At 41.1% G+C, this 22037-nt stretch overlaps 1 protein-coding gene across 4 annotated transcripts in view; it reads left to right on the top strand.

Annotated features, from left to right (window-relative positions):
- Positions 1-22037, top strand: part of rnf43 (ring finger protein 43) — an 85385-nt gene that overhangs the window by 46615 nt on the left and 16733 nt on the right. For all 4 annotated transcript variants that reach the window (XM_086012233.1, XM_086012235.1, XM_086012234.1 and 1 more), the window contains one exon: positions 5225-5338. In XM_086012233.1, coding sequence (XP_085868359.1) covers positions 5225-5338 — 114 coding nt within the window. The remainder of the gene's footprint in view (positions 1-5224; positions 5339-22037) is intronic.

Raw genomic sequence — 22037 nt, 5'->3', positions numbered from 1 at the left:
CAGCACAACAAGATACTAGGTGAAATAAATTGTCACAGGTAATGGTACATTTGAACTTGAAACAACGACTGCTTAAAAAAAAAAAAACATGATCCAGCACAGGCGCAAATACTGAACCTCAAAAGGAGTAAATATCCACAATATTGCTGAAATCAATTCCAAAACAAAAACAAGCAAATGTTATTTTGAATATGGAAAATAATAACCAGCAGCCCACATTGTAAACAGCAACACCCAAGATGACTTTTCATCATTGCAATCAGCAACATTTTTACTTCAACACAGCAGTGACACATTTGAATAACAAAAAACTCACCTTGCGAACAGGGAAATAACCCAAAAGAGTTTGATTTTTCGAGTCATCCTACTTCAATGACAGTACATCAAAGTTACATAAGACCTTTGAGAATGGAGCACAGCCAGGAAAGGCAACGATACCTGAGAGAATCTTAAAGGAGGCATCAGCAATGAAAATCGTACTATTTTTTTCACAATTAAAAACAGTTTGTAGAATTTGAATTTTACGTTCAATGGGGGGGAAAATGGTGAAGTGCACCCGCAAATACAGCATATGCATTTATTAAAATGGCCAGCTGGCAGTTTACAAAAAAAAAATCCCTGGGCAGGAATGACATTCTCAAATATTTATATACAAGACATTTAAAGTCAGTTTTCCGTAATTGCCACTTGTGTCACCTTTAACTTTTCACTTTTCCCGCATCATATTCATTTTTTTTTTTAGTCTCATCCCTTTTATAGAATCAAAACTTTTTAATGAAGTACGTACCCTCCCTGCCAAGCAAATTAAGCCCTCGTGGTAATTACTCAGGTCTCATTATGAGATCATATTTCTTCAAGTCATTCTCTGTGGTAAATGTTCTTGAATACAGGCTGACACTGTTGATAAAATGAGCCAGAGAAAACACGCCTTTTATTTTGACAGGTCCAATGCACTAAAGTCTCCTGTTCGTTTGCATTTGCAAGGAGATGCTTTTTCCCAAATACGTACTATGAAAGAGGAGAGACAAAGGGGACATTTTCCCCACTGCCGCAGTACACCTGAGAATGGATTTGAACTGCCATTTTGGTCATTTGTTCAGATGACATTTTCGAGCCTGGATTTAACAGCAGGTCTCAAATTGGCCGTTTTTCAAGACCACTTTTCATTTGCCGCATTTAATCTTTTTGGGCGCTGCATTCGTGTGGACCCAGCACGGTTGAAAATGACGAGCCTCAGCTTGGAACGTTAGCACGTGCAAAAAGTACACGCGCAGGCGCCCAACTTGTTGTATGATCAATTGAATTGCTTGAATTGCATTAATTGCTTATTAATGATAACAACCTCCTTACGCAAGGCAAGGCAGTTTCATTTCCTGTATGTAGCGCATTACATGCACAAGGTAACTCAATGTGCTTCACATAGTTAAAAATGCAACGTCGAAAGACATTTACCATTTGGGGGGGGGGGGGGGGGTAAGCGTCGGTCACAGTTGGCCAACGTCGGATTGGTCTATCTCGGCCTTTAGTCCAAGGACAAATTTGATCTCTTGTCAGAACATTTGACCACATACAGCCATCCGAGCTCTTATGTTACGTGATCGATTGCGTCCCCCTGCACCACTGCACATCGTTGCCGATACGATATGTTCACATGCAAGCACATGCATGTGCGCCTCTAGCAACAACAGACTTGGGCCTTTATTCAGACGCTTACGTCTTTGATGTCGCTCTTGTATGGCTCAAACAAAGGCATCGTAATTATCGAAATTTTTTGTAGGTGTGTTATGAGTACGCCAATAGTTTGCAGCAACAGATGCCAGTTCTTTCGATGAGGGATTGCATTGTGTGCAACAGATGCCAGTTCTTTCGATGAGGGATTGCATTGTGTGTTTGCCTGTGAAGGTACTGGAAGCCCAAAAGAAGCCAGGGCAGTTTGAAGTATTTACAGTAGGTATTTGAGACTGATTCACCTGCTAAATAATCAATGTAGAATGCAGATAAATGCGTGCGGATGTTTATCTGGGTTCTGCGCATGTTCTGGATATCAAACCACAGCGGATTTAATGACAAGATTTGCTGATATGCTCAAACTCGGCATTGACAGCGCTTGCTCTTTAACTCACTCAAACATTTGATTTGACAGAAAAAAGTGACTTCATAGTATTTCAATGTACATTATATTGTATACTGTGATACTTCAACTTTGAAGTTTAACCCATTCTGGTCCTCAGTTTACACGAATCTTATCGAATCTTTGAAGTAAATTGAAATGTCATTCATCACAATTTGTTTTTGATAAAGGAATTTTGCACTTTATTTAGGGCAAAATTTTATTTAGGGAAAAATAATCAAATTGCAATTTTCTTCCCCCTAAATATTGTGATTGTTAGTGAATGTGATTTTTTTTTTAAAGGTTCTCTTCCCATGTATTTTTGAACAAACATAATTGATAAAAGAATCGGAAGTATCATAAACAATATCAGCTTTATTAGACATAAAAGTCACATGAAAGACATTTTTTATCGCTGCAGCTGCAACAAAACAGTTGCTGACAAAGCAAAACAAAGACGGTGAAAATGAAAGCAATAAATAAGACAAATTAATCAATTAGAGTTTAGCATGGTAAATGCTTTGAAAACACAAATTACTCCCTTTGCCTCCCTTCACTTTACTCATACCTCAAGTTTTGGTTCCCGACAAAGCAAAAAAAAAAAAAAAAAAAAAAAAAATCAACCAAGCAACGTCTGTTTTGTTGGCACTCTGCAATCAATCAAGTGTTTGAGTGAGGGAGGGAGTCAGTCAACATTACTTAAATGACAGTTCATTCTTTAATCCAATAGTTCTTTTTCTGAAGAGGATGAACTGCCAGTAATTGAGCGGCGGAGCCTGATGAGCTTCCTCCCTCCCAACACTTTCTGGCAGCAGATGAACTAGAAAGCCTTCTTGCTGATTATTGGCAAATGAAAAAAGAACATCCGCAGGCCTAAGCAAGGGGAAAATATTATTGACTTCTCACCACAGCTACTATTTATTTTTCTCTTTTTCTGTCCATGCATTTTGTTTTTGAAGCTGTTAGTTTCTTGCCTCTGAATATTTTTGCAGCAGCCTTTGATTGAACTGGAAAGGAATGCCTTTAATCGTGGCTACAAAAGAGCCAAGGGACATGTCCCCGTCAGTTTGCAACAGATCTAGACAGATGAGGAGGAGGCGGAATGGAGGAGTTGAGCATTGTTAACAGTCTGTGGGGAACTGTTTGCGTGCCCTGTGGTTTCTTGTCTCTGTGAAATGGAGACTTTGTGATTTGCTTTCTCAGGCCCCTTTTTTTTTTTTCCTCAAGGCCACACAAAAAAAACAAATCAAGACGTTTCAGTCTGTCCTAATGCCATTCGTACCTTGACGGCAGTGCGGGTTTTGAATGCCGGACGGCACCCGCCGTGTCACACGGAGAGTGATTGCAGCCGTCTGATTCGAAGCGGTGAGGGCAAAATAGAAGATAGTGCTCCCTCTTGTCAAAGATGTAAAACACCTGAACGTGGGGGGGGCCTTCAAAAAGCCGGACGGACCTTTTTTTTGTTTAACAAACTCTTGGTTGAATGTTATGACTTCAGGGACATTTGACTTTCGAGGTTTCACTGCACTTTGGTTTTTATCTCCACTGGGCAAATTCAACATCCCCCGACTTTCATTGTAACTCAGAAGTGGAGGCAATCGGGACACGGAGTGCAATAAGATTTAAAAAGCACAGTAATGTTTCTGTAAAACCTTTTTTGAACTGCACTTGACTCCTTTTCAACATCTCTCGTAGAGCTAATACTTAACAAGAGTGGAGGTCATGCCATCATTAAACCTTCTTGTAAAATTGTCTTCCCTTCTGATTGTTAGGGGCCAAGTTAAACTGTAAGCCTTTCATTCATTCCTAGTAAATGTGGGCTGGTGGAGGCAGCTGGCAGAACAGTATGCAGGCCAGGCCAGGGGTTGCTGCATTACTTCCTGAGGCGGGCATTGGTTGTATTTGGGAGGGGGGGGGGGGGGGGGGGTCAGCAAGAATGTGAGGAAGAATGTGCATTTAGCATGTTTCTCTATCGTACTCCTCCACTTGCTTTTCCTCTCCTTTTTTTCAAGTCTGCTGTTTTCCTCCCCTCTTTGCTTCTGCCCTCTGACAGACAAGCACCAGCCCTTTGCAGAACATTACGTCAAATCCCCCTTGACCGGGGTGCCAGCTGTTGATGTCACCCTTGGGGGGTTAATTTAGGGATTTCCGCTGGGTAAGACGAGGGGCAGCCCCGTTGATCTCAGCCCGCGGCCACATGAAGAGGCCTAACGTGGCAGGACCAAGCCGCGATGGGTCAGTGCATGGTCCGGGAGGGTGGGACCATTTTGGGTGGGCGCGTTGATCTGTGAGCTCAACTGACTCCACTAAACATAGTGCAGCTCAGATCTGTCCTGTATGATTTATTTTTTTTTGCATTTCCATTATAATGTGTGTCAAAATAACTGCTATATGTTTCATACATTTTTTGTCGGGGTTAGGGATGGTTTACCGTTTACTGATAAACAGTAATAAAATATATACGTGAATTGGAAGAAACTTTACAAATCTGTTCATTTTACTCATTTGCTAGCTTGAGCATTTAATATTAGCGTCACGTGACGGAGACAACTTGACATGCGTTTAAGAGTCAGTCGTCAATGTAACGGGGAGAATCTGGTCACTTTTCAAAGTGAAATATTTTTCAACCTCGGATAATAAATAAAGCGGAAGTCCTGTACGTCTTTTTTCTCTTTCATCTGTGTAGCCTGCCGCTGGTTGGGGACCCCTGTTCTGCACCACGGGTGTCAACCTCCGGTCTTTCATTGAAAAATCCCGTGGCACACCACCAGCTGAAATTGTGAAAAAAAAAAAAAAAAAAAAGCGTATTTTAAAAATATACGTGTTATATTGTTCATACAAGCATTTTTTAACATTGAAGAATGCCGATATAGCGCTTTTCACCACATACAGTACTAAGCACAACGGAGTTGGTGCCGTTGCATCTCCGGTAAAAGTGAATCCAAATGCAAGATGGCTTTCGTTGTATTGCCTCGCGCCAGAAACCTTTGCTGGATGCTTTTACTTCATTTTGACCCGCGCTCATCTAGGTCCTTCATCCGCGCCCGGATTTTGTCCAGGGTCCAGTTCAGATTCAGCCGATTGCAAACTGTCCCTTTGTGTCTTTTTGTGCAGTACCACCCTCTGTCGCTGTGCAACACAAGTGAAGATGAACGGCAAGAGAGCGACTTCATCACCATTGTTAAACTGGAGCAGAGGGTTCCCCGCTGTCTGCCGCTGCTGGATAAGGTAGAAATCGAACACACGCCTGCCATCTTGATTCCTTTTGCAAACGTCGGTCGACTTGTTTCCCTTTCCGACGCGGCAACCGGTCATCGCTATCGTCATTCCACAGCCTATTCCGGTCTTAAACTTAAAGAGAAGACGGGAATGATTTGGAAGAGGATGGTGATGGCTTTTGCACAGGGTAGTGGGCTTAGATCAAGAGCTGCTGCGAAGCAAGTGGCAGTGAGCCCTGGCCGCGGATACGACGCTTCCGAGGCCAGCTGTCGCTTGTCCCATCTCAGCCCATCACAACCGGAGCATAGGCCATCTCCATTTCTGCTTCCCTCTAATATGAGAGCAGCCAGAACTTATAGATAGATTCCACCCACAATGGTTAAAATGTATGTGCAAGTGACCTGGATCTCCCTTGTGTTTAAGTATTCTTCCATATACACACACTAACATAAAAGGAGTGTGATTTAAAACGGTTGCTATTTTCCTCCTTTTTCAAGTGGTGGCAAATTAGCAGGCAGGAGTATAGTTAGGGGACTGCCTTTTTTTAGCGTGTGTTTTCTTTTCCCCCTAATTTAAAGCCATGTTGTAGAGCTGGCCGCCATGGTGATGATGTCGAGACATTCCCACACATTTTGCCCGCCGCTTTCGTCGTCGTCCTCGTCCTGTTTGCTCTCTCACTCGGAAGCGAAGCAATTTGGGGAAAGGGTAGGGATGTCACTCAAGGCTTGATGCAGAAACGGTTTTGATTAAAGCCTTAATGGCATCACTGCGTCGTCCAATGAGCGAAAGGGTCTGGAGAACAAAAGGCTGTTGCTTCCAAGTGCTTCCTCCCTCCCGCCTTTGAAAGCCAGAGGAGGGTGGGAGGGAGGGTTGTTGTTGTTGTTGTTGTTGGTGTTGTTGTTGTTGTGGTCTGTAAAATATGTCGTCCGATACAAGCTCCACTCCAGCCACCTGCATCATTGGCTTCCGCACTTTTAGTCTTTTTTTTTTTTTTTTTTTTAAAGGGAATTCATCATGCAGCTGCTGGTTAGTTTGCTCCCCTTTGAAAAGGATGAGTCAGATGGTTTGGATGTGTGGTTCTTTGAATGAGACTTGTTTACAGTTTAGTCTGACTGTAACCCACCCCACTGATCTATAGATACTCTGATGCCCACAGAGGGTTCATTTTGCACCACACGCACTAAAAATAGACTGGAAACTAAATAACGTGAAGCTGCCAACTTTTATGATTATACTTTGTCTTCATTTTTTTTTTTTTTTGTTTTTTTTTGTAGCTTGCTATCCTCAGCGACACAGTGAGGCCACAACTTGCATTGATGTTCACTTGCTTTCTAATTCTACTTTTTTTTTTTTTTTCTTTCTCTCTGAACGGCTCGAGTTCTTCAGTTCACTTCAGTTCATCTGCAGTGATTCAAAACATTAATGTGACTTTGCTCAGTCCACAAGTATAACTCTTTCTCCAACTGGACATAACAGATTGTGCGTTAGCATGTTTGGCCATCAAATGCTACCCTCTACTGGTACACATACACACAGGCATTGAATAATTCTGCAATGTCCGGAAAACGTAAATGTTAGAATAATCAAATATAAACTGACCGCCCGCATCTTTCACTACACCTGCACATGCATGACTAATCAGGTCCAATTCGACAGCTAAATCAAAACTTGCGGTTTGACAAGGAACCATTCCAGCTGTCCCGTTTGCACAGAAACCGATATGACTGTTACCAGCTCCGTAGATAATCAGCACAACATTCTGGAATGCCTTTCTATTTCAACATTGGCGCAGCATTCCTGGTCAAAAGTAACAAGAGAGCACGGAGGTGGTGGCTGACGGTTCGTTTTGGGTCGGGAAAAATGAAACGATGCATCACACAGAGAAATAGACCTCCTGGCTGTTTGTTTAGTGTACCCTTAACCAATAAAAATGTTTAGCCGGGACTAAAGTGGTAGCGTTAGTGGTTCACATAGCCCACTTCTGTGCAGCCGGTGTCAGTTCCCATTCAAGCACATATAATTTCACTAGTCTAGCATGTGGTCTACCAACCCTGCAATGGCCCTGAACATTTGGAAATTAATGGAGGGTACAGTATATTGTCATTTGTCACTGTCCAATAATACCCTTGTGTGTCCACTTGATTATAATTCAGACTTTTTAAGAGCAGTGCACACATTTTCCTGCATATACTATATATAACTTAAAAGGGGAAGTCAACCCCAAAATGTTCTTTACAATATGTTCTATGCCCCTCCACTAGTCAAAACACGGCTGATTCATATTGCCTGTGTGGAATATGAGTTAAAGCGGAAGTCAACCCAAACATATTTTCTTCAAGAATATGTTCCATGCAAGCCCACTAGTTGAAACCAGGCATTTTGATAAATATTGCGTTTGTGGAATAAGAGTTAATCCACCCCTTATTAGCCATCTCTGGGGGCGGCCATTTTGTCACTTCTGTCGACTGAAAATGACATCACAACTGCTGTTTTCTGAAGCTGAGAGGAGATTTGTCGTTAACTGAACCCTGAGCAGTTGTGATGTCATTTTCAGTCGACAGAAGCAACAAAATGGCCGCCCCCTGCGATGGCTAAAAAGGGGTGGATTTTGCTGCTTAACTCATATTCCACAAACGCAATATTAATCAGAATGCCGAGTTTCAACTAATTGAGTCTCATTGAACACATTTTTGTAATTAATTATTTTGGGTTGACTTTCCCTTTGACAACCAATGGATTTTTTTTAAATAACTGTTAGAAATGATGATGAACTGATAGAGGGACTGGATTTTGCTCATTTAAAAAGTTAATCAAATGACTGAAATGACCGTCCACATTTGTTACGGGCCACTCACCTCTCATTCACAGTTATTTCATTCATTCATACATTCATACACACCGGTACATTCATACATGTGCCCGGATCCAAACCTGTTGCTTCAGTGGCATTACATCAACTAAACTCAAGCAATTCAACCACTGGCTTACGCAAACACCAGACAGTTTTGGAGGTGGTCTGTTATTGGCTAAAATTTGTTTTGTTTACACTAAAGCCTTGAAACAGTTCTCAAAGCAACACATGACTCACTGGCTGGGCAAAGGCATTGCAGCGGTGCCAAGAGGCAGAGTCTAAACTCCACACAAGGCTTACTGTACTTTGCTCTGAATAAATGCCGTAATCTACAAAGTTCAAAGCACAGTTTAATGCATGGGAGGTTTCACTGACTTTTCATTCACACACAAACCATCTCCATCACAAAGAATCCATCGTTTTTTGTGAGAACAGCCCTCACACTGATTGAGTGTTTGGCCCATGTCTGAACCTGTTGACTCTCATAGAAAGCCTCGCTTATTGATTCTACTCCTCTCTGATGAAAAGGGCTTTGCCGTGATTGTGCCGTAATCCAGTTGTCGTCAACTCGGCTTTTCCCGTGCATGTGCGTGGATCTTTGTGCGTTATTGGATCATGTTTCTTGAAGACTACTTTGCAAATGGTTCAAACACTTTCAGAAAATTGGTCACTTTGTGAGAGGGCAGATGCATTGCTTTCCTTTCAGTCACAGCTCCTTAGCAACTGTGTAATTATGACGTGAACACTGCCAATAGTAGCACAGATAAGAGAAGCCTAACATACCAAAAATAAAGCAAGATGATAAATGATGTCATTGTCACTCAATCGTTTTATTTTTTAACGTTACAACCATATTTAAGGTTATGTTTTGTAACAGTTATCCAGGTAGTACCATAGCTATGATTTAAGTGTTTGATTTCTTTTGGCAATATTGGGATGATATCGGTAATAGCGATTAGTTAGGTCACTGTAGTCGATATGCATTGTTCATCCCGTTTCATCTTGAGACAGAATGAAAGGAAAACAAATTTGACTGACAACAGAGGGAGGATTTTTGGCAGAAGGATTTTATTTAAATATATTATGTGTACTACTGCAGTTGAAACAGAATGAAGAAAAGAAATATAAATCAAAAAATACCTATACAAATACATTTTGAATGCAAAACTGCAACTAGGGCTGCACAACATATCGAAAAAATATCGATATTGCAATGTTGGCACATGCAATATGCATATCGCAAAGACATGTAAAAGTTTTCTTATGGAATTGTATGCTTTTGTCTGAATTTGACCAGTCAGATGATATGCATCACCATCCAATAGTTGACCATTATCTAGGGGAATTAGAAATATTTAGCTAACAATACATTGAACTTGCTTATTTTGCTGCATAAAAAAAAATGGACTTCTTCTTCTTCTTCTTCGCAATAATATCTATTGCTGTATTGCTGCTTTTTCCAAATAATTGCCCTAAGTACTTTTCTTCATGCATTAGGACCACCCCCAGACTGTACTTAAAATTATGATGACAGTAATAGTGATCACAGAGATTAAATAAAAGATTAATGGTCAGAAAGCGAGAAAGGCCCCCTTTATACTGCCTTCCTGGAAATTTGCTGGATCATAGGCATAAAGCCACCATTTATTCTACGCTTCCTTTCTGACAGAGCCCGCCGAAGTGAAACATTGCTGTGTCTTGTTCATGAGATCTTGTGGCTTTGCACATTCAGATAATGAGATCCATGGTGATACGCACATCTGGGACAGCTGCATTTGTGTCTGCGTGACTGTATTATACTGCCCACCGATGGCCAAATCGCACGCAACAGAAGGAGCCGCAATAAACGAATCATGGTGCAGAAAAGGGTTAAATTCTTAAAATTGTGTTTTGTTATGATATTACTAGATTTTTCCAAAGTACAGTGGTACCTCTACTTACGAAATTGCCGGTAATTGGTTCTGGAAGAAATTTCTTAACTAGAATATTTTGTAAGTAGAGACGTGTTTTCCATGTAAATGACCTAATCCGTTCCAAGCCCCCCAAAATTCAGACATAAATGTTTTATAAAGCATAAAAATGCATCAAAACATGTAACAAATACATGTTACAATTAGATTGCACAATAAATGAGAGTTGTGCATAATGTAAAAAACAAAGAATAGATTCAAGATTGAAATAATGGTCATTTACCTTTTAATTGCTGTCCCCATCGCTTTTTGCCCTCTTTGGTTCATGTTCACTCTCAGAAGTGGTTTTTGCCTGGCATTTTTTAAAAAACTGATTTAATAACGCGGCGAACTGTCGATAGATTACGGTCATATTCTTTGGCGAGATCAACCAAACTCATCCCTTTTTCATACTTTTCAATGATTTCTTGCTTTGTTTGTATGGACAAAAAAAAAACGATTATTCTTCTTTTTTCTTTTCCTCATTTTTCCATCACTTTCTTGGGGTCCATAGCGGTAACTGTAATTCACGTAATCGGAACACCTCATGGCCCGAGGGGCGAATGATGAGGATGCTGCATAGACATATCTATCACATATCTATCTATCTACCTCTGAACCAATGGGATGCCAGGAAGATGCTAGGTAATAGCCAATGGCAGAGCAGCTATGAGTATGTTGCGTTCAGTAAACTCTGGAGCTGCGAGTAGCAGCCCATTCTGTATTTTTACCTTTCGGACCCTGAAATTCCTTTCGTAACAAGAGGCAATATTTTCCCGTTTTGGCATTTCGTAACTTGAAAATTTCGTATGAGGACACGTTCGTAAGTAGAGGTACCACTGTACCTTATTCAAGACTGTTATTTTACTTAAAAAAAAAAAAATTAAAATGCATTACAAACATTTTTGCTGTATTTTTATGTGTTTGGAGGCTGAAATGGATTACGGTCATTTTATTTTTAATTGTATTGGAGACAGACGATTTGCGATAAGAGTGTTTTGATTTACGAGCATGGTCACAAACAAATGAATCTCGTAAATCAAGGCAGCCTTGCACCCTTTGGCCTAACATAATACACACTGTGCAGATGGTGGCATAAGATCTCCTTTGGTGGTCAGTCCAGGACGAATGACAGGAAGTGGTCAAAAACAAGGGAAGTCTGAAGAAGAATTACCTTCATGACAATGTTTTTGTCTTGTCGTGTCTCATTATCTGAAGGGGGTGCCTCTGACCTTAGTCTATTCCTGCCTGCTGTTTTGCAGTTAAGAGGTTGAATAGCGACAGTGGAGGCAGGAACTTTTGTGACTGCGTCCAATATATCTTTCATTGGCACAAGAACACAGGCAACATCTGGAAAAGGCCGTTTTTTTGGAAACTTTGAGGGTAAATCTTTAAAGCAGCAGGTACACAAAGAATGAGATCTGGGTTTACATTCATTTCCCCCCTCGTGAAATGTTTTCGCTGCTCTTCTGTGCCAGAATTTTGAACACTTGTCTTCAAACGGATAGATGATACCTGTTCCGCCAAGTTTGACGTCCAACTTTTTCACAATAGCGACTAGTCCAGCAGGAACCTTTATCCACTTTAATCTCCACACTCTTTGAAACCAATCCACCTCTGCATTTTATAGCGTTTCAAAACATAGCATATATACTGTTAATCACTGCTTAAAAGTTAGGGACCTCTTCAAGGGGGGGAAAAAAAAAACTCTTGAAGGTTCCTTTCTTCCTGTTTGCCCAAGGGCCAAAATTCTCTGTGCTCCTTGACTCTGCTTTGATCATTTCATCTCAAACGCACAAGCTTCATAATCATGTAGAAGTAGCTTAGGGCACATCTCTCGCCATGCCTCAAATATTTTTTTTTTTTCTTTCTGCTTTTTAACTGCTCAAAGGCCTGCAGTGCAATCTGCTAGATTCCTTGTTTGTGCCTGCTTGACCCTCATGCCACATGTCTTTTCCCTCCCATTTCCTCTGTTGCTAAAGTTAGGCACTGTCTTAGTTCATCATGTCAATGAGAAGATAACTTTGTAGTAAGCACTTAATGTAGTCTAATGGTTACCTTCTTTTCAGCCACTTTGGTTCTTTCTTTTGACTTGACGTCAGCCCTTGCTGTCATTTTTAGGGCACGGTGATTGGACTTGGGTACTTTCCTTTTACTCTGACTCTTTTCCTTTCATAATGATACTAACAGGCAAACCACAGGAGTTGTTTTTATCCAGCCAGATCCCTGGGTATCTTAGTCTTCTGTTCCTTATTCTCATTCCTAAACAGTTACCCAAAAGACCCTAAGATTTTTTTTTTCCTGTAGCTGCCTCTAATAAACTTTAGTTAACACACACCCAAAAAATATACATTACATTAACAAAAACCTGATGTACAGGACAGCTAACTTGTGTGCATACAGTATATAACATCACAACATGCATGTACAGCATTTCTCCTATTTGCCACAACCCTGTTTGGACACAATTCATCAAGATACACTAAAACGACGTTGGCCAACAGTGACAGACGCTTACCCCTTGTGGCGTCCGGCCGGCTGTCTGCACGTCACGCTGGCAAAGCACACCGCAACGACAGACAGCGACGCTGACCATTAAAGTACCTTCTGCGCATGCGTAAGATGTAATACCCTTCCACACCATCGGCGGCGGTAGTCACCATTGCTCATGGTTAGAAAACTCCAACCGGAAAGCTGTTGGCCGGGGGTGGATTATAACAACGTAAACAACGCATTCGGTTATATTCTTCGCTCACGATGAACTCCCACGCGAAGTAAACCCTCACGTTTTTGACGCGGTTTTGTGAAATACTTACATTGTCAACCCTCGCTCTTGTACTTGTAAGAAGATTAAGGCAGCGAAGGCGTGCTCACTGTTTATCCGCATTTGTCACATCCCGTTGGTGCTTCAAGCGCTAATTTGCTAGCTAACAGCCAATCAGAGTGACCAAATGTCACGACTGGCGACGCCGATTCAACAAACGTAAACGCCCCCGAGACGCTTACAGACGGGTTACGACACTACGACGGTGGCCACTACACCAAACAGACGGCGCTTAAAGACGCCACGACGCTTCACGACCTCCGACCTCGGTTTGGTCTATCAGGACCTTTAGTTGTTGAGAACAAAACACAATGATTTATTATCGAAACGACAGCTTTCTTTAGCAGCTAAGTATGTGTGTTGAACAGAGATGGGAAAAGTACTGACATTCTGTACTTGAGTAAACATACAATTACTTGTGAAAAAAAAAAAGACTTTGGGAAATGTTCTGCACTGCTTTTCCTTATCGGGGCTCCTGGTGTGCTCGAGCTTATCCCAACTGACTTTTAGTTCACCCTGGACTGGCTGCTAGCCAATCTCAAGGCACACATACAAACATAGACTAACAACTGCTCACACATGCGTTCGAGCCTAAGGACAATTGAAGTCTTCACTTAGCCTGCTACGCATGTTTTTGGAACGTGGAGTGAAGAGTCCCCGCAGACGTAAGCACGGGGAGAACACGTAAACTCCACGCAGGAAGGTGCGAGGCTGACATGTGTAACCACGACTTCAACGTGCTGCCAGTGCCAAGGTCGAACAAATGACCAGCGCTGAACCTTCATAAATCCACCTCATACACACGCTTGAGTTTGTCACTAGGTTTCTTCCGTCATTCACCATGAAATGAAGGGTAACATGTTGCATTACATTGCAAGAGTTACTTATATTCATATAAATCTGCCCGAAGATGTAGTTTAACGCAAACAAGCAGCCAAACGGCTAGGAATCAGTTCCTCTATTTGGTTTTGTGTTTTTTCTCTCGGGTTCATTATTTCACAGTGAATGTATAACTCTGCATTCTGAATGAATACAAAACAAAATCAATACATTTTCAATCATTCACATGACATGGGTAACAAGTAGTTAGGGATGTGTTGCTGTTGTAGCACAACCAAAATAAGGCGCTTTCTGCATGCACGTTTCTTGTGATTCAAGGATTTTTCTCATACAGCTCAGCAATTGACTCACGGTTGAAAAGGAAAAAAAAAAAAAATAGACTCCATTTTCAGACAGTTGTTGGGACATCTTGTCAAGTATCTGCTATGTTAGAAGTCCAAGGACAACCCAGCCAAGAGATTGGGCTTTTGCCCTCGCCCAAACATGAGAAGCACCACAATAAGTGTGTATTTTGTGGGAGAATTAGAACACAAATTCAAAGGGCAAAAAAATTGCTCTGTTTAAATCAGGGGCGGAGCCAGAACGTAGCTAATGGGTGGGCCTGGAAAAATCAGGGTGGGCCTGAATATTTCTCTCACTTAGCACAATCCTCCTGTCCCGACATATTTTATATTCAAATAAAATGACAAACTGAATAATATGAAATTCAGATCATCCTTAGACAACCACAATGATGTCATTCTTAATATTCTATAAAATAAAATAACAAACACAACGAAACACAAATTCAAAAATAATTTCATAATTACAAAACATTTAAAAGTATACATTTTTTTTCATGAATCTCACTGGGTGGGCAGTCTGTCAAACTGGGTGGGCCTGTGCACACCCAGGCCCACCAATGGCTCCGCCCCTGGTTTAGATCCTGTTTCTTTGTCGGCCTTTCTTTGATGGACTAGTAATTAGAGAAACCAGTGTTTTCACCAGCTGGTTCCACTGAGATTAAACCCTAGAACACTAACGTTAAAATTAGTAACACCGTCACTAAAGTCGGGTACCTTTTAACACAATATGATATCCCAGATAAAATACAGTTTTCATCACTTTATGTAAAAGTACACTGTATGCCAAATTGGAAGTTGTCGTCTTTAATTTCCCAATACAAAATATCACATAGTAAAACTTGCGTGGGTGAAAATCACTCGACGCTAGTGTTGCATTCTGCAGTTGTGTGTTGTTTTGCTGAGTTTTGGGGCTGACGAGGATAAAAAAAAAAAAAATCAAATATTAACTTCATTATGACAGTTGAGATGAGCAGGTGGGAAACAGATTAGATTGAATGACAACATTTTTGCTGCCAAATGGGCTGGGTTGCTTGGTGAGGTGATTTTGACTGACGGAGCAACAACAAGTTGAGTCGAACGCAAGGAGCAATGAAATGTTAAATCGAGGCTGATGAAATCCCTAACGACGTTTTGGCCGTGCCGATGGCCGTCATTGCCGTCACCGGGCAGGGAAGGCGGCATCCTTGCATCTGTTAAACGGCACGTAAGCCACCTGTCATTGAGCATCTCTAAATAGAACAATCCTCTGCACACCAGAAGCATCTGAATAGCAAGTTTTCCGATTTAGAGGGTCGCAGTTCCGGGAGAGTGCAGGCCAAAGGATCTTACAGGTCAACTTGAGCAGATGTCACTTGGACCTGCAGCATTGTTGTCGTTAGCTCAGTTCAGTGCTGTCATCACTCCTATCAACGAGGTGTGAGTGATTTGCAGAGGGCCTGCCCCTCCACGCACTCTCTCTCCCCAGTCATCTGACACCTTAAATAAATGGAAAATTCTCTGGCCTTAAGGTGCGCGCAGCACGCCAGCAGCAGAACACACCCCATCGGCGGCACCTCTCATCCTCACGTCTTGCCCTTGATCGGTTTCCCTCCCATTGTTGGCATTGTCGAGCTAATTATTTACTCCTATCTGATGCTAAATGCATTTTTTATGATGTGCTCTTTGCGTAGGTGATTTATTTTCTTTTTTTTTTTTCTTGACTGGATATCAGCAGTATGTTTTCACACTTTGCCGTTCTTCCCTTTTCCTCCGCCCTCGTTCCGTAGCTTCTATAAAGTCATTGGAGTCTTGTTGAATTTGTCGTCACATCACCACAAAACTTTTATACACAAACAGTGAGATGTCTGCAGTGACGTGCAGTGGGAAGTACCTCTCCAAAATAGAAGCTCTTGGAATGTCACCTGTATGCGTGTATGTGTGGATCGCCAAATACCTTGTAACATTTTTGTCAAATACATACAAATATAAACGTATTTTTACTTGACATGATACGACTAGCCAATATGCGCTTAAAGCGGAAGTCAGCGCAAACATTTTTTTTCAAGAATATGTTCCATGCAAGCCCACTTGTTGAAACAGGGAATTCTGATAAATATTGTGTTTGTGGAATAAGTGCTAATGCACTCGTTTTTAGCCATCTCTGGGGGCGGCCAATTTGTCTTCTGTCGACTGAAAATGACATCACAACTGCTCACAACGACCAATCACAGCTCAGATTCAGAAAACAGGTGATTGGTCATTGTGAGCAGTTGTGATGTCATTTTCAGTCGACAGAAGACAAAATGGCCGCCCCCAGAGATGGCTAAAAACGAGTGCATTTTGCTGCTTAACTTATATTCCACAACCGCAAAATTAATCAGAATGCCGTGTTTCAACTAGTGGGCCTGCTGGGAACATATTCTTGAGAAAAATATGTTTGGCTTGACTTCCATTTAAAATAAGATCAGATTTTTTTTTTTCACACAAAAACCCAACTCACAATTTTTTGCTCATAGAAAAAGCAAGCAACAAAGATGTTCGGGTCGTTCCATGCCAAATCACCCAGTTGGTTAAACCAAGCAGAATTTGATATTAATGAAACTTGATGTACTTGTTGACAATGATGACGCAACCCCAAATCTCAAATTTTTGGTCAATCAGAGCAGGGGTTTAGGAGCTACAACCCGCCGAATTTTGGCATTTTCTGCAAAAAAGGGGTGTGGCCGACTCACTTTGACCCCTTATAGTCAGGAACTACTTATTGGGTCGCAAAAAAAAAACTTCTCTGAAACTTTTATGTTTTGGAGAACGTGAGAGATTCTATTTCATGAAACATGTTGTTAAGATCAATTTCAAGGTCAAATCATAGGTCAACAGGTAACGCTCCTAAAATATGCACCAATCCTCTAAAGTTGGTTAATTAAAAGAATCAACAATCAAGCAAAGAATCCTACCAAATGTTAAAAACACAACCTAATCAAACACATTTTCATCGTTTGTTTTCATATAATGTTGATAGCATGTTGACAAGAAGACGGGTGTATCAACACTTTATCATGAGTGCTAACGATAAACTAGTTTCTGTCGACACTACAACGAGGAAGTCGCCTACTAGCTAATCAAACGGTTGGTGTCAAACGAAAAGATGCACGCTAACACCACTCTAACGCAGTGCAAAGTATGTATCCTCGTGAGTTACTCACACAGATATGCTCCTGGTGAGTCTGAATGCAGACTTTGCATCTCAAGGCCTTCTTTTTCCGGCGGCACGTCCCTTATTCATGACTTCAAAGGGAGTGCGCACGGGTCAGGATTTCATCAGGCTGTCGTCGCCACCGGCCACAGAGATTTGTTAGAAAATGAGACCCCAAAAATAGAAAGCTGCGTAACAGGCCTAAACAGAGACAGAAGCCAGACGATACCACTCTTGGCCAAAAAGTTTCTTACTAGTAAGAAAATATGTTCAGCTCCATCAACTTTCCATTTACATTTTTTTTTCCTCACATTTGTGGCCTTCTGGCCCTGTAGTTACAGGTGTGCTGGGTATGTATTTTCTTCAAGGGTGTATGATATTATTGTCTTTTTCATCATCCTTTGATCTTCTGTGTTTTATCCGGTGGCTCGGCAAAATCTCAGCTTGGCGTATGAAATCAGACCCAGTCTTACCTGCTTTGAGGTAGGAAAAGCTCACTGCAGAACCATACTTGCATTCTTATAATGAGCCCCTTTTAATTAAGGTACAGTAGTACAAAATAGTTCATCGAAGCTACTGAACGAGATCGATTGTAATGCTTGTTCCGTCTGTTGTGAGTTGGACCAAAAACGCAGTTTTTTGGGGTTTTTTTTTTTTTTTTTTTTTTTTACTATTTTGATTTCAAGAGATGGCTTTAAATTGCTCCTCTGGAGCCGCAATCAACATTTTAGCCAAGGCATTCCTTTCATAATGACAATGGCAAATGTCTTCTTTTGAAGAAGAGGAAGAAAAGGGAGTTATCTGCTGCTCCAGTCACTTCTCTCAAACGCTCTAAGGTTTCCCTACTCATGCACTGGCTCCCTGAACACAATATAACGATAAAACCTGATAGGTGCAATACATCCAATTACAAAAGAGATCTTTAGGAAATTTTTTTTTTTTTTTTTTTTTTTACGTTGTTTGGCTCCTCTACAAGTAAAGATCGAAAGAGCATGTACATTTATCATCCAAAAGGTGCACAGCAAAAGGAAAATGGCTCCTGTGTTTGTGGTTGGTCGTAATGTTGGATGGAACAACCGGCAGTCGTCATACAAGTGCTCCTCAGAGGAGCATTCCGTAGGTACTGATAATGAAAAATGCTCTAAAAAATCAAAAACAGTCATCTTACGTTGATAGTTAAAGTTGTTCTGACGCTGTTGGTGTTTATCACCACATCACATTAACAAGTGACGTCAATTCATGTGGTCTAAGTCAAGTCGAGTCACTTGGATACCAAGTCCCAAGTCAAGTCCTTGCCGTGTTTTCGGCAAGGAAGTCGCACGTCCTAAAAATAGCAACTCGAGTCATATGACTTGACTCGAGTCCCCCCATCTCTGTCGCTTGCTTTCATCGTGGTTATTTAGGTTGATTTTGTTATTTGGCTTTTTAATTTAACACAAAAAGTAAAGGGAAAAAATGCCAAATTTTACGTTTTCAATTTTACGTTCGGATAAAAAAAGAAAAAAGGAACAAATAAATACCAAATGGCAAATGGGCTACAGGACTGAGTGTGATTTTAAGTTTGGTGAAGAGCATTAGTAAAGCTACCAGGTCCACAACCACGATCCATCAAGTGATCGCCAAATTATAAAATAGACAATTTAATTTCATTTAATAGCAGTTCTTAAATTTGAATTGACGTTGAACCAATTTTGTACTTTTGATCTGAGTCTGAAGTGGAAATATGAAAATCAGTTTTCATTATTAGTTTTTTTTTTAATAGGAACAACTTACTTGCTTTTTCATTTTAGATTGCTAATCACAAATGCAAAGTGCGATTGATGAACCTATTAAATCAGACAAAAACACACAGAAATCAATTTGATATTTGCTAAACTGAAGCCTTGCGCAATATGATGATATTTCACTTGTCGTCATGCAGTTTCAACTTGGACATTCTATGCAACTTAAAAGGCATGTTTTTCATGAAAATGGAACTGGTTCCACTTTATGATGAAAGGAAATCCGAGAATTTGATCGGGTAAGTGTGCGGTTGCTGATCCGGTCCATCTCTTTCTTTTAGGTCAAGTCCGCCCGGTCGCAATTAGGCCTGTTGACAGGAAAGTTTGTTGTCACTTTCCTCTCCGCTTTCACATCTTTCCCCTCCCATTCTTCCCCATTGTTGTCACTCACATTCCCATGTACACCTAATTCTCCCTCCACCCTCCCGCCTTTAATCGACCAGTCTGGCACATCCCAGTTCTCATTGTGCACGCTGAGCCGCCGGCCCTCTTTAAGGTCTGCATTAGAATGTTGTTTTTATACGGCAGCAAGTGGAGGCATGCGGAGCCTCTTTTGAACTGCTTGACAAACAGATGGAGGTTATTCATGGTGCCTTTATGAGATTAAGTGAAAAATTCCCATAAAAAAAGACAGACACACCTTCACACTTCACTGACATGTGCCTTGTTTGCTGTCTTTTTTTTTTTTAATCTTGCTCACCACCTTAGTTTTGGGCAAATGCCCAATGCTACTAGGCGGAAAGCAGACAGTTTAGTGTTCCCAAAATGTTCCTCCCCAGGCAGGGAATCAAGCCTCCAAACCAATGCAATGCCCGCACAATGCAGACAAAGTGCTTCTCCTTTTCAGAATGAAACCTGTTTAAAGCATGACTCAGGGAGGTCAGTGCCAAATGCTCCACCCCACCGACTCTGACTTTTAGCAAGGCTTTGCCAAAACGATTGGTAGTATAGACAGTAGGCCTATGTGGACTATGTCGTAAGTCAGATTTGTATGGCTCTGATGGGTTGGCAAGGCAAGGGTTCATGGTCTAACCCTCTTTATAGTGCAAGTAAAGCTTCATCAAGTCTTTTGGAGATTCCGGAATGTATCACCTTGAACGTGTGCCCACCTTCACACACCCTTGTTGATCAACGTAATGTGTCCTATTTTCCTAATTTAACCTCAGTCAGTCTGCCTGTATGTACCATCCTAGCCATGTGTTTTTATATCTGGAAGAGCAAGGTGCATCAAAAATGGATCTTTGAAATTGTCTTTTGGGGGGACACTTGCACCCCAGCCTCAGAATGATAAGAAAATCTCCATTGTCCACCACTGCTTCTATAATCTTGACTTTTAAGTTTTTTTAATTTATTACTTTTAAGTTTTTTAATTTATTATATGAATCGAATAGGAATCGCGGCTCACCTGTTTTCTGAAGCTGAGCCGTGATTGGTTGTTACCCGAGTCCTGAGCAACTGCGATGTCATTTTCAGTCGACAGAAAGTGTCAAAATGGCCGCCCCCCCCCGAGATGGCTAAAAATATGTGGATTTTGCTGCTTAACTCATATTCCACAATTGTAATATTAATCAGAATGTCGTGTTTAGACTAGTGGGGCCACATAGAACATAATGTTGTAAAGAAAACATTTGGGTTGACTTTCTCTTTTAAGATTACAACTTAATCGACTGAAGGATTTCAATTTACACTTTCTGACCAAACAACTCGTCACGCTTCCCAACTCCATGGCCTGCATTTGACATAAAGAAGTCAGTAACATGTCATTTAGATTGAAGCTGTTAATATTTCATTATAGTTTAGTTTTTGTGGTTACGCAGTATTATTTATCTGTACCATAACAGATGCTCACACTGGATTCACGGAAGATTGCATAACACTTCCTTCAAAGCCAAGCAATTTAATTAGTGGAACCTGATTGCTCTATTTTCATGGCATGCTATAAATCAACATGCTGAGTGACATACATTGTGGTTGTCTGTGACCTGGGATCTCTGGAAGCTATGAACAAATATACAATTGTTATTATTGCAGTTGTGCAACCTAACCCAGAGTGCATCTTTGAAGCTTTGTTGTTGTAAACACACGGCGTGTGTCACTGTGTTCGGTGTGTGCGTTTGATCTGCAGAAAGACATGGCTTACTGCATGGCCTATTCCAAGAATGAATTCCTGGAAGCTTACAAGAGCTGTTGAATGAGATGGAGTGCTCAGGGCAGGAATGACAGGCGGGAGTGCGGGGAGGTAGTTCAACACTGTAGGAGGGGTGTCAGGCTCTCACTTACAGGCCTGATTAAATAACAGGATGCTTTGTGAAAACAAGGACATTATCTGCGTCTTCGACGGCCAGGAAAGGCTCTCTAATTGGCTCTCCCGACTCACGCTGACGCCCGGCTGTCAGTCCGAGACAAAAAATGTGTCAGCCGGTTCCAAAAAATGAAAGAAATTAAGATGAACTTCCTGTTTATCCACAACATTTCCCCCAAAAATTGATCAACCTAACAAATGTGTGTCTTTCACCTGAAACAAGAAGTTTTCCGACCTAAATAGCTTGCTCGAGTGCATGACGCAAATAATAGAGATTCCTCTGTTGGATCAGATGGTTTGTTATGGGAGAACGTAGAAAGGGAAAATAGAAAAAAAAAAAAAAACACCCAAAGGTGGAGTTTGGTGTGTTTTTAATCATTGCATGATCAAAGGATCTAAGAGCTCCCTGCCTGACATGTAACCCAGGTGGTTTATCAAATTATACATATTACAGTCAAATACCACTATAATTAAAGTATATCCAGTAGCCCTGAAGAATTCTAGACATATTTCATGTTTGGACAGCTCTTTTAAAATTACAGGAGACCCTGAGAACTTGAACACGATTTTTTTCCAGGAGTTCAGATTTTAAATAATTGTTCCATCTCACAAATAACATGAGTGCAGTGAGGGAGTCCAACTTTA

This window comes from Filicampus tigris, chromosome 17, assembly GCF_054856515.1.
Source record: "Filicampus tigris isolate MCC_2025a chromosome 17, RoL_Ftig_1.0, whole genome shotgun sequence".
Lineage (NCBI taxonomy): Eukaryota > Metazoa > Chordata > Actinopteri > Syngnathiformes > Syngnathidae > Filicampus > Filicampus tigris.
Note: the sequence above shows the minus strand (reverse complement) of the source record. Positions and strands in the feature narration are given on the sequence as shown.